Source organism: Cebus imitator, unplaced genomic scaffold (assembly GCF_001604975.1).
Source record: "Cebus imitator isolate Cc_AM_T3 unplaced genomic scaffold, Cebus_imitator-1.0 Scaffold71, whole genome shotgun sequence".
Classification (NCBI taxonomy): Eukaryota; Metazoa; Chordata; class Mammalia; order Primates; family Cebidae; genus Cebus; species Cebus imitator.
The window spans coordinates 973874-985995 of NW_016107386.1; the positions used below are offsets into that span (position 1 = coordinate 973874).

At 40.7% G+C, this 12122-nt stretch overlaps 1 protein-coding gene across 3 annotated transcripts in view; it reads right to left on the reverse strand.

The window, feature by feature from the left end:
• The window catches only part of CNNM2 (cyclin and CBS domain divalent metal cation transport mediator 2), a 165700-nt gene that overhangs the window by 16611 nt on the left and 136967 nt on the right, over positions 1-12122 (reverse strand). For 2 of the 3 annotated variants that reach the window (XM_017531078.2, XM_017531075.2), the window contains exons 3-4: positions 8531-8668; positions 6068-6237 (exon numbers count right to left, since the gene is read on the reverse strand). In XM_017531078.2, coding sequence (XP_017386567.1) covers positions 6068-6237; positions 8531-8668 — 308 coding nt within the window. Of the gene's footprint in view, positions 1-6067; positions 6238-8262; positions 8328-8530; positions 8669-12122 lie in introns of those variants that run through there. The other variant, XR_001826070.2, reaches the window with a different exon arrangement.

Sequence of the window (12122 nt, forward strand, 5' to 3'; positions counted from 1 at the left end):
GAGGAAGAGTGAGGGAGGAACATTAATTTGGGGCACGAAACCAACCAAAAAAACTTAACTCCAGAAGCGGGAAAAAAGTATTCCTTTCTGTAGGTTATGTAAAAGGCAAATAAAACAGGTATTCTTTTTGTTTTCCTTACTTTTTCATGTATTTCTTAGTTATTCTTTATGTTTCCTAAATTATAAGCTGGTTATGTGCTGTGGAAGAGCAATCATACTATTTTTTATCAGATCATTTAGGCATTTTACTCCCTAAAGGACCAAGTCCTCACCAACAGTATAAATTATACAATGATCTATTACTTTTTTTTTTTTTTTGAGATGGGAGTTTTACTCTGTCGCCCAGGCTGGAGTACAGTGGCATGATCTCAGCTCACTGCCACCTCCACCTCCCGGGTTCAAGCGATCCTTCTGCTTCAGCATCCCAAGTAGCTGGGACTACAGGCATGCACCACCGCGCCCAGCTGATTTTTTTCTTGTATTTTTAGTAGAGACAGTGTTTCACCACATTGGCCAGGCTGGTCTCGAACTTCTGACCTCAAGTGATCCGCCTGCTTCAGCCTCCCAAAGTCCTCAGATTACAGGCATTAGCCTCTGTGCTCAGACATATTACTCTATTTTTATTAGGAAAATGGTTCATAACAGTTATAATTACTGTGAACATACTGTTTTTTTTTTAACTTGACATTTTTGTACATTCTTTACACTTCTTCCATTACTACATAGCGGCCCCTCATATTATCACCTCACTTTGATTAGCCAGACATAAATTGCTTCTACTATTTTATAATGGATTTGCTGTAAATATATTTGCATAGATAGCTTTGTAAAACAATATTTTATTTAGAAGGGAGGCTGCCAGTTTAGGATATGATTTGTTTATTGTACTTTTTCTTTTTTTTCCCCACCATTCACAGTTAAAATTTTGAGGGGACAGGGTATCTATTTTCTCTATGCTTAACTTTGTCAGCTGTCTTTCTGACATCTGTTGATACAAATACCAGGATTTTTTTTTACTGTTTTCCCAATTAACGTGACATACTTTGGTTTTGTTGTTCTTATATTAAACTAGCACTGCATTCCTAAAATAAACCCAATTCAGTCACAGTCACAGTGAATAACCTTGGGTATGTCTTGCTCTCTGCTACCGGTTTTACTTAGAAAATCTACATCAATGTTGACAAGTGAGATTGACCTATAATATCAGATTTTAGGATTAAGCTCATATGCCTTAAAGAATGCAGGTGACTATCATATCATCTTGTTCTATTTGTATGACATAAAATTATGAGTTTTGTGAAGTTTGAATATTTATTCTAGCAAATCCTTTTTATTCTAGCTGCTTTTATGCGGGAGGAGAAAACTTTTTTTTTTTTTAATTACATCAATTATGCCAATAGAACACTGACTTTGTTCATCTTTTCAAATAACCAAATCTTGATTGTATTTGTGGGTTATAAGGCATTTTCAATTTTCAATTTATTTTTGTTTTGTTTTTTTGAGATGGAGTCTCACTCCATTGCCCAGGCTGGAGCACGGTGGCACAATCTCAGCTCATTGAAACCTCTGCCTTCAGGGTTCAAGCAATTCTTGAGCCTCAGCTTCCCGAGTAGCTGGGACCACAGGTGTTTACCAACATGCCCAGCTAATTTTTGCATTTTTAGTAGAGACGGGTTTCGCCATGTTGGCCAGGCTGGTCTTCAACTCCTGACCTCAAGTGATCTGCTGGCCTCAGCCTCCCAAAGTGCTGGGATTACAGGCACAAGCCACCATGCCCAGCCAGTTTACATAACAATCTTTACTAATTTGTTGTTTTTTAGTCTGCTGCTTTGTTCTTTTTCTATGTATTTTTTTTTCTTATTTCAATACTTAGAGGAATAAGATTTCTTAAAACTTTTGTCTATATGGTATTTACATTATTTAATAATCGACTTTTATGGTAATACTATGTATATTTTATTATATTCTATATGTTTTCTCTAACTCAGTTGCTATTTAGGACTTATTTTGCCATTAATTCTATTTTTAAATTATTTATTTAAACAACACATGCACATGGTGAGAAATTTAAACTACACAAGGAACAGGTCAGTCTTCCTTCCACTCTCTTTCCAGCCTTCCACAGTGCCATCTTAGACTCACTGTTACCAGTTTCTCGAGTAACTTTCTGAAGAATTTCATGTAGATGCATGTTTATTTCTTTTACAAAAAATGAGAGCATATTATACACTGTGTTCTGTGTCTTGAATATATAAACCTACATAAGAGAATTTATCACAATTTTAACATGGCTTAGTTTTTAAAAATATATGGCCTTTTCTATTTAAAAATTTATCTAATTTTTTTGAAGACAGAGTGAGTCTCTGTCACTCAGGCTGGAGTGCAGTGGCAGGATCTCTGCTCACTGCAACTTCTCTGCCTTCCAGGCTCAAGTGATTCTCCCACCTCAGCCTCCCAAGTAGCTGCCACCACTCCTGGTTAATGTTTGCATTTCTGTAGAGACAGTGTTTCACTGTGTTGCCTAGGATGGTCTTGAACTCCTGGACTCAAGTGATTCGCCTGCCTCAACCTCTCAAAGTTCTGGGATTATAGCTATGCACCACCACGCCTAGAACTTTTATGTATTTTTTATTTCTAATTTTATTTCATTATGATAGATTCAGATAGTTTTATGAAATTTCTATCTTTTTGTATTTACTAGCATGTACACTGTAACATGATAACTGCTCAATTTTTATGAGTCACATAGATTTTTTATTGAGACATTCTCATTCTGTTGCCCAGGTTGGAGTACAGTAGCACAATCATAGGTCACTGCAGCCTCGAACTCCTGGGCTTAAGCAATCCTGCCTCTGTCTCCTGAACAGCTGGGACTGTAAGCACAGGCCACCAAGCCCGGCTAATTTTTAAAACATTTTTTTGTAGAGAAAGGATTCTTGCTATGTCGTCTAGGCTGACCTCAAACTTCTGGCCTCAAGCAATCCTCCCACCTTGGCCTCCCAAAGCGCTGGGATTATAGGCATGAGCCACCACACCCAGCCCATGTAAGCTTTTTTTAAAGTGTACTTCTCTTATGTTTAATTTCCTCCAAATCTGTTAATTGTATTTTACAAGTTATTCAGTTTAAAACTATAACTTTTTTTTAGTATGCCTGATCTTTTATGATAGTGGAAAAACACTTCTACCAAAATTACGTTTCTTTCTATTTCTACTTTATATGTATTTTGTTAAGTTATTTAACGCATGTAGAGCCAATAAAGTTTTTTCCATGATTTACTCTGCCTTTATAACTGTCTTTATTGATTTGGAAATGCATTTTCGTGTAAAAATCTACTTTTTCAGATAAAACTTGAAGTTTTGGCTTTTTTATGTGTATGTGGTAGGAGGTATGTACATGGTAGCTTACAAAATACTCGTTTACTTAGGTAATTTTCCTTGAATAGATTTTATCTTATCTAGGGCTTAAAGTAAAAAATGATGTGTTTCTATTTACAATTATATTCCTATCATCAATTATTCAAAGGGCTTTTTTCCTCAAGTGCAGGGAGAGCACCTCACTGACACTGAGGCCAGGAAGAGAAGGCAGATATCACTGCTTCCTTCTCATTTAGTGCCCTTGAAATGCAGTAGAGGCTGGGCATAGTGGCTCATACCTGTAATCCCAGTGGTTTGGGAGGCTAAGGCAGGTGGATCACTTGAGGTCAGCAGTTCAAGACCACCCTAGCTAACAATGTGAAACCCCATCTTGACTAAAAATACAAAAATTAGCCAGGTGTGGTGGAACGTGCCTGTAATGCCAGCTACTTGGGAGCCTGAGGCAAGAGAATCACTTTAACTCGGGAAGTGGAGGTTACAGCGAGGCGAGATCATGCCACTGCACTCCAGCCTGGGCAACAGAGTGAGACTCCATCTGAAAAACAAACAAAAAACAGCAAAAAACAAAACAAAAACAAAACCCTACAGTGGAACATGCTCCCTAAGGTGGTATGAACTTCCAGTGCTGGCTTAGTGACATATTAGGTAAACTATGCTTTGTAATGATGGTAGCTATGCCAGATTGACAGAGGCTGTGAGGGCATTTCATTTTGTTCTTCTCTGGGTACCTTAGGTAACTGGCTAAGTCTGCAAGATCATGTTTTTCACTGAACATCTGTTCATCAAACACATATACTACTTACAAAACCCCCATGGCATTTTCAGCCTAACAGTTCAAAAATCTCATCACATTTATATAAATATTTAACATAAATTGGTATACAAATACAGGTAAATATACATACATGTCTTATCAAAAATATCTTAAAAGATTTACTTGTAAATGGGCAGAGATTATGAAGTCCCTTTTCCCTAATATTTTTAGATCCATGGCTTTCTTATATAGCAATAAAGCAGTACTGAATCACAACTTCATAAGCCCTAACCATACAAAAGTAGACAACTGAAAACCACAGTTTTGAATATTACCACTGAAATTCACAATGTCAGTCTTCTAAATCCTCCTGTAACAGTCTTTAGTGTAATCCAGAGTTTCTCCAGGCTTAAGGAATATTCACGTCTCACTCTTATGAGAAAAATGTTTTATTCCTTCACTACCACTAGTAAACTAAATTCCCAACAGTGCCCTCAGAGTTTCAAGCATATATATCTCCAGAGGGGGAAAAAAAAAAAAAAAACAATGAAGGAAAACTAAATGTAGAAGATGAATCGGAATACTAAATTAGTAAACATGCAAACAGAAGTTTCTAAGAAGCACTGTAAGAAAGTGACAGGTAATCACTAACCCTCGGCATTTTCCTACTCCTCACTCCTGCTTCCAGACACCACAATGTTGCCCATACATGGGGTCATACATGAACACAACACTTTCCCGAGTTTGAATCTACACATTTGATCACATCTGATCAAATGTGTAAATGTCAAACTACAAGACTATTAGTTTAATACAAGACTATTTTTGTACTGAAATCAACTCAGATTTCTGGTTAAAGCAATTCTTCAATAAAAAGGTATAAGAAGTCAATAAAATTAGCATTTTATTGACTGTAATATCCACCTTGGCCTCCATGCCAAGGATAGAGCTCTATTAAGTGAGACTGTGATAAAACAAGGCCTCCTGTCAATCCAAGCACCAAAGTCACTCAAAGGAAGTTCAGAATGAATTGACCTTCCTACCTCATCTACTGAATTATGTTACAGTGAGAAGGAATCAGTTACCCTGCTGTAAGAGGCCGTAATTATCTTATCAGTTCCTCTATAGAACAGTTTGGTTAGTAACCAGGAATAAAGACAGTAACAAATGGATTATGTTGATGGTGTTAACGGAAGAGATATCTTCTATTATCTAAGATATCTCTAAGAAGCTGTATAAGCTTAAGTCCTACTGAAGGATGGAAAAAAGGAAAATTAAGAGGACTAAAGAACCTATGACACTGAAATTTCAAAAACCCAGAGATAGGGACATGTACTGGTAAACTTCCCCAAGCTCTTCAAGAAATACTAACAATTGAATTTACCATTTTCATCTGACTCAGCAATCACTAAGTACATCCCCCCAAACTTTTTTTTTTTTTTTTTGAGACAGGGTTTTGCTCTGTCACCTAGGCTGGAGTGCAGTGGTACGAACATGGCAACCTCCTGGGCTCAAGCAATCCTCCCGTCTCAGCCTCCCAAGTAGCTGGGACCACAGGTACATGCCACCATATCCGGCTAATTTTTAACTTTTTTGTAGAGATGGGGGTCTTGCCATGTTGCCCAGGCTGGTCTGAACTCCTGGCCTCAAGCAATCCTCCCACCTTGGCTTTTCAAAGTGCTGGGATTACAGGCATGATCCACTGCACCCAGCCTACTAAGTACCTTTTAGTATTGAACATTAAAGTAACTATTGGCATTGCTTTATATTAGAATTACTTTACAGATATGAAAATAGGAAGATGCAATTCTCCCATGTCTAAGCCTACCCCTTATACAGAAAAGGTTCAGTATGTACACGGTGACATCCATTCACTTACACCAAACCAAAAGATGGGTACTCAGTGAGAGCAAAGCACTATTGAGTAATTCTACTGACCTGCAGAATGAGAATGAAGTAGTCTACAGGCTTGTTGCGCTGGTAGAGGTAGTACTCGGGGGCCTTCTTGTTCTTCTCATCGTACTTCAGTTCCTGGATGACATTGGGGTGCTTTAGCAGCCTTAGAAGGATCTTCTCTGACATCTGGGATGGGCTAAATGCTTCTACTTCTATAGATATAAACACAACTTGATATTACATTTCAAACGGAGGGAAAAAATTATACTATTAATAGTAATTAAGGTGTTTAGATAAGAATACTTGGAATCGAAGTGATAGCATATGGATGGATGAGGCTTCCGTTTGGTGATCCACTGGGGACAGATTACCTGGGAGAAATTAGAAAGTGCTGAATTCTCACATTTGTTCCTTTTACTTCTTTCCTTTCAACCCGTCATTGACTTCAGTCCTCATCAAAGTACCCTAATTTGACTGACAGAAATGAAAATCAACCGCAAGCGGGCTCTTTGAGTGCGGGGATGCCCCTCAACAAGCCATAACAGTCTGACTGTCGACCAACAGCCAAAGGAAGAAGCCAAGGTCAGGAACATCGGGTGCAGTTAGTGCCAGCACACACACACAGGTGCCCCACGTCTCCCTCTCCCACTCAACTACCCCGAGGGATGTGGGGAACAAAGAGGGTTGAGACTGGGAATAAGAGCAGGGCATGTGCACACATCAACATGCTAATTTTTTTAAAAAAGTAATATTCAAAAGTATTTACAAAGATAGCATTTTATTTTAAGTAACAAAAACAGAAATTACCGATTGAAGGGTGCTATCCTGCAACTGGGCTCCATGATATCTCAGAAGCAGAGTAGGAGATTTAGTTTTAGACTTTTTTTTGTTTTTGAGACAATCTCACTCTGTTCCCCAGGCTGGAGAGCAGTGACATGATCTTGGCTCAATGCAACCACCACCTCCAGGGTTCAAGCGATTCTTCTGCCTCAGCCTCCAGGGTAAATGGGATTGCAGGCATCCACCATCATACCTGGCTAATTTTTGTATTTTTAGTAAAGACGGGGTTGCATCATGTTGGCTAGACTGGTCCTGAACTCCTAGTCTCAAGCAATCAGCTTGCCTTGGCCTCCTAGAGAAGTGGGACTACAGGTATGAGCCACCATGCCCAGCCTAGATGTTTAGTTTTAATTTGTAGTTCTTAAATGATGAGGAACAGTATTATGAAAATTAGAGTAAGAAGTGAAAGACATTGTCTTTTATTTTCTAATTATTTATGAAAGCTGTAAGTTCTCTACTGTGACTTTTTTGTAATATAGTACATTACAGAAATTTTAGAATACAGAAAAAGAAAGAAGAAAATAAAAATTATCTGTAAGCCAACCACTCAGATTACCATCTGAGCAATTTAGTGAGCATGTCTTTCCAGTGCCATGCCTAGGTATGTGTGCTTGTGTATACATGTGTGTACACACAAAAAACACAACTCTAACCTTAAAGTACACATGTTTTTCCCCACTTTGGGTTAAGTTATGAGAATTTTCTGATGTGATGAATATTACATTGTGAGCATTTCCATGTGTCTAAGAACGCGACCTTAAGTTACACAGCATTCCGTCACGTGGTTGCGGTTAGTTTTCTTTTAAACATGGTTTAAGTTTACTGTGTGCAGATGAAAGGCACTGGCTGCCTAGCAGGGACACCGATGTCTTCTAAAGCCACTTGGTGCTTTCAGACTTTCTCACACTTCCCCCAGCCACCAGAGCTCAACCCTGCAGAGCATTTGGGGATGGGAAAAGGGTTGATCAGTCTCTCAAGTCCATTCAACCTTGACCTCTCTGGAGCAGTCAGTGCCGGCTGGGTTGGTGGTTTAAATAAGATGAACACTTGCCTCCTGGAATGGGCTCAAGTTAATCCAATCTGAGGAGGCCATCAAGAAATCCGTATCAAAGTTCTCAGAATTTCTGATTTTATTTAAACCGTTAAAGATAAAGATTTAATTGTGAAAAACCTAGTTTTCTTCTTTGCAAATCACAGCCCCTGTGTTACCATTGATGTCCAACTGTGCTTCCAGGACAAGCTGAAGAGAGATTGGACTCAACTGTCCATCAAAGAAGCTAGTGCCAGGCTGGCACCAGCAGCCTGCTCCGCCAGCTGGCTCTTCCCACGGACCTAGCTGGAAGGAGATAGCCTGGCCTACTGTACACATGCAGTGTGGCACTAACATTCATCCTTACCTTTCAGACCAATTTTAAGTTACTGGTCCACCCCTGGTAAATGTCTCAGAGGGTTCATGCCGACACTGAACACAGGAGAGGAGAGAATTTAAAAAGAAACAAAACAAAACAAAACAAAAAAACAAAAAAACAAAAAACAAAACACAAAAGTGGCATTACTTATCACCCCATTTCCCAGTGTCCACCCCCAGCCCACCCCAGTCAGTGGTGGGTGAGAAACACGCTTCAGGGTTGGTAGAGATCGCAAACTGTGATAAGCTGCACTTGCCTGTTGCTAGGAAACGGTGCATGGCCAGGAGGAGCTGTGGTGATATTTTAACCTTCATCTCGCTGTCTGTCTGCTTAAAGGCAGAAAAATCTTGCTTTCGTTCCCGGTGAGCCACTTTCTTTTTCGTTCTGTTATCGGCTAAGGGACGAATGAAAAGGGAGAAAAAAAAATAAGAAAATGTATACCATGAGCTCAGGGCCCTTTTCGAATTAAAAAGTCAAAATATATTGGAAGGGCTGGACTGTATTTCCAGATGCAGGTGCTCTATGCACAGATGCCACAGCAAAGGAGAGAGGGAGAGCCCGATCCTCATCACATCAGCATGGCAGCCTGGGCACCGTGCAGTCCGCAGTGAATGACTGCAGGAAGCCTGATGAGTGAACGTGCTTCAGAGGAAGGTCTATAGAGGGCCCTTATGAGCACGGCATCAGGCAAACGCAGACAAAACCTCTCACAGGACCCACAGACGCACACAACAACAGGGCGCACAGCTAGGGTGCACCGTCTACTGCTGCTCAATGTCAGTATACTCCAGCAAAGGACCATCACTGTGTACACACAAGAGAGGTGTGCCCCTGCCTATAAAGAGGCCCCTTGCCTCCGCCAAAAGACAACACACAAACAAAATCCCCTTAAGAAACACGAATGCTTTCGCAGAGCAATGTTTTAATAATATCTGTTTGCTTCACTGCTACTCCAGACCATGAAATCCTCAAGGTCAAGCAGATACAAATGGGATCTGAACAGCGAACTTCATCTGAAAAGGGCCAGAGAGTCAGTATTTTAGGTTCTTTGGGTCTCCACGGTCTCCACATTGCTGTTTAGAAAAATGAAGGAGCATGGCTATTTTCCAATCAATCTTTCTTTATGAACACTGCAAGTGCATAGAATTTTTGCATGTCACAAAGCAATTGCTCTTCTTTTTTCTTTTTTGAGATAGGCTCTTGGTCTACTGCCCAGGCTGGAGTGTAGCAGCACAAGCGCAGCCTGCTGCAGCCTCAACTCCAAGGCTCAAGCGTTCCTCTCACCTCTGCCTCCCAAGTAGCTGGGACTGCAGGTACATGCCACCATGCCCAGCTAACTTTTAAATTGTTTGTAAAGACAGGGTCTCACTATGTTGCCCAGGCTAGTATTGGAACTCCTAGGATCAAGCAATCCTCCCGCCTCTGCCTCCCAAAGTGCTGGGATTACAGAAATGAACCACCTCGTTTGGCCACTTTTCAACAATTTTAAGATGTGAAAAGACATTCTTAGCTTGCAGGTCACACAAAATAAGAGGGCAGGCACTCACAGGCTGTGGTCTGCCAGCTCCTGACCTGGAAGGAACCTCTTGCAAAACCATCTTTCAAGTATTTTTCTGGACAAACTAATGATCAAGAAAAAACTAGCTTAAACACAAGACCCCAATCGCTTGCTCCTTCCCAAGAATTGAGTCGCTGCATTACTGTTTCTTGCATAGAGCAAAACGGATCGATCACTAGGCTTTTCCCGAGAAGGCAATCGCAACTTCCACTTTTCATCTATCTCAATTTTTTTGAGACCCAGACAGCAAAATCAATATAGAATTTAAAAATAATTTTCTAATGGCAACAGCTGTCACTCAAAATCTCTATCTAGATTTAATAATATACCTGAAATTGGCTGGCACAGTGGCTCACACCTGTAATCCCAGCACTTTGGGAGGCCAAGGCAGGTGGATCACTTGAAGTCAGGAGTTCAAGATCAGGTCAACATGGTAAAACCCTGTCTCTACTAAAAACACAAAAATTAGCTGGGCATGGTGCTGGGTGCTTGTAATCCTAGCTACTTGGGAGGCTGAGGCAGGAAAATCACTTGAACCTGGGAGGTGGAGGTTGCAGTGAACTGAGTTCGAACCACTGCACTCCAGCCTGGGCAACAGAGTGAGACTCAGTCTCAAAAAAGCCAAAAAAAAAAAAAAAACAGAATATACCTGAAATCGCAAATCCAGCATCTTGAGCCAGTAAGTCATATTACGCAATACTTACGTAAGAAATCAGTCTAATCAAGGCATAAAAGAAGTTAAACTAATATTTGTATAAAACTGAAGTGCAAACATAGGATCTCCTAAATGGCAAATCGCCTTTCTAATAATAAGTACTACCCCTGGGGAAACATACAGAAACACACTCCATGTTTTTTTGTTTGTTTGTTTGTTTGTTTTGAGACAGAGTTTCGTTCTTGTTGCCCAGGCTTGAGTGCAATGGCGCAACCTCTGCTCACCTCAACTTCCAACTCCCGGGTTCAAACGATTCTCCTGCCTCAGCCTCCTGAGTAGCTGGGATGACAGGAATGTGCCACTATGCCTGGCTAATTTTGTAATTTTAGTAGAGATGGGGTTTTCTCCATGTTGATCAGGCTGGTCTCGAACTCCTGATCCACCCACCTCAGCCTCCCAAAGTGCTGGGATTACAGGCGTGAGCCACTACGCCAGGCCCACACTCAGTTTTCAAATAGTCACTTATGAGGAAGGATGAAAATAAAGACACAAATGAGACCTCTGACGACCCTCCAAGTGAGGAAAGGACAAAACATACTTGGGAAAGGACAAAACATACTTGGGAAAGGGTGTTTTTTTAAGAATGCAATTCAGATGTGAGGGTGAAACAGGATATACTTTCAGAAGACAGTCATTAATTAAATGTAATTTTTTTTCTTTTGTGGGTATGGGGAAGACTTTCTCAGATTTATTTACTTTTTTTTTTTTTTTTTTTTTTTTTTTTTTTTTTTTTTTTTTTTTTTTTTTTTTTTTTTTTTGAGAGAGAGAGTCTCATTCTGTTGCCCAGGCTTCAGTGCAGTGGCACGATCTTAGCTCACTGCAACCTCTACCTCCTGGGTTCAAGCAATTCTCCTGCCTCAGCCTCCCGAGTAGCTGGGATTACAGGTGCATGCCATCATGCCCAGCTGATTTTTGTATTTTTGTAGAGATGGTGTTTCACCATATTGGTCAGGTTGGTCTCCAACTCTTGACCTCATGTGATCCACCCATCTCAGCCTCCCAAAGTGCTGAGATTACAGGCATGAGGCACCATGCCCAGCAACTTTCTCATTTTTAAAATGAGGGATGTTTCCTTCTAGCAGGACTGAATAAAACCACCCCTGCTTTGAGCAAGGCAGACTTTGTCCTGAATGACCAGCTTGTTGGGAAGCTGGGACAGTCCACTTCCCCTCCACCAAGCTATGCTTAATGCCAGGCAGGATACACAGGGCCCAGATGCTCTTTCTCTATACCACCCCTGGAACCCCCAAACATCTCAGGCCTGGGTCATCTCTGGCTTTATGGAACCCTTGAGCATTGCTAAGGGTGCAGCCAAGGAAGATTTAAGCTTCCCAGTTCAGCAATCATGTTTTATACTTTAATGAGACAGGATTCGGCTCAACACTCAGCTCTACACCTGTGCAAATACAGTATCCATACTCACCTCCCTCTGCTCTGATCCAAGCCATTCCCCACTCTCACCTTCCCCAAAAGAGAAGGCAGAGAAGCAGAGAACAGGAAAAACACATTCTTACTGTGTACCCTGTCCTATCCTGCTTCCCACACCCCAAACCTGCCACCCAGCAAACTAAACTT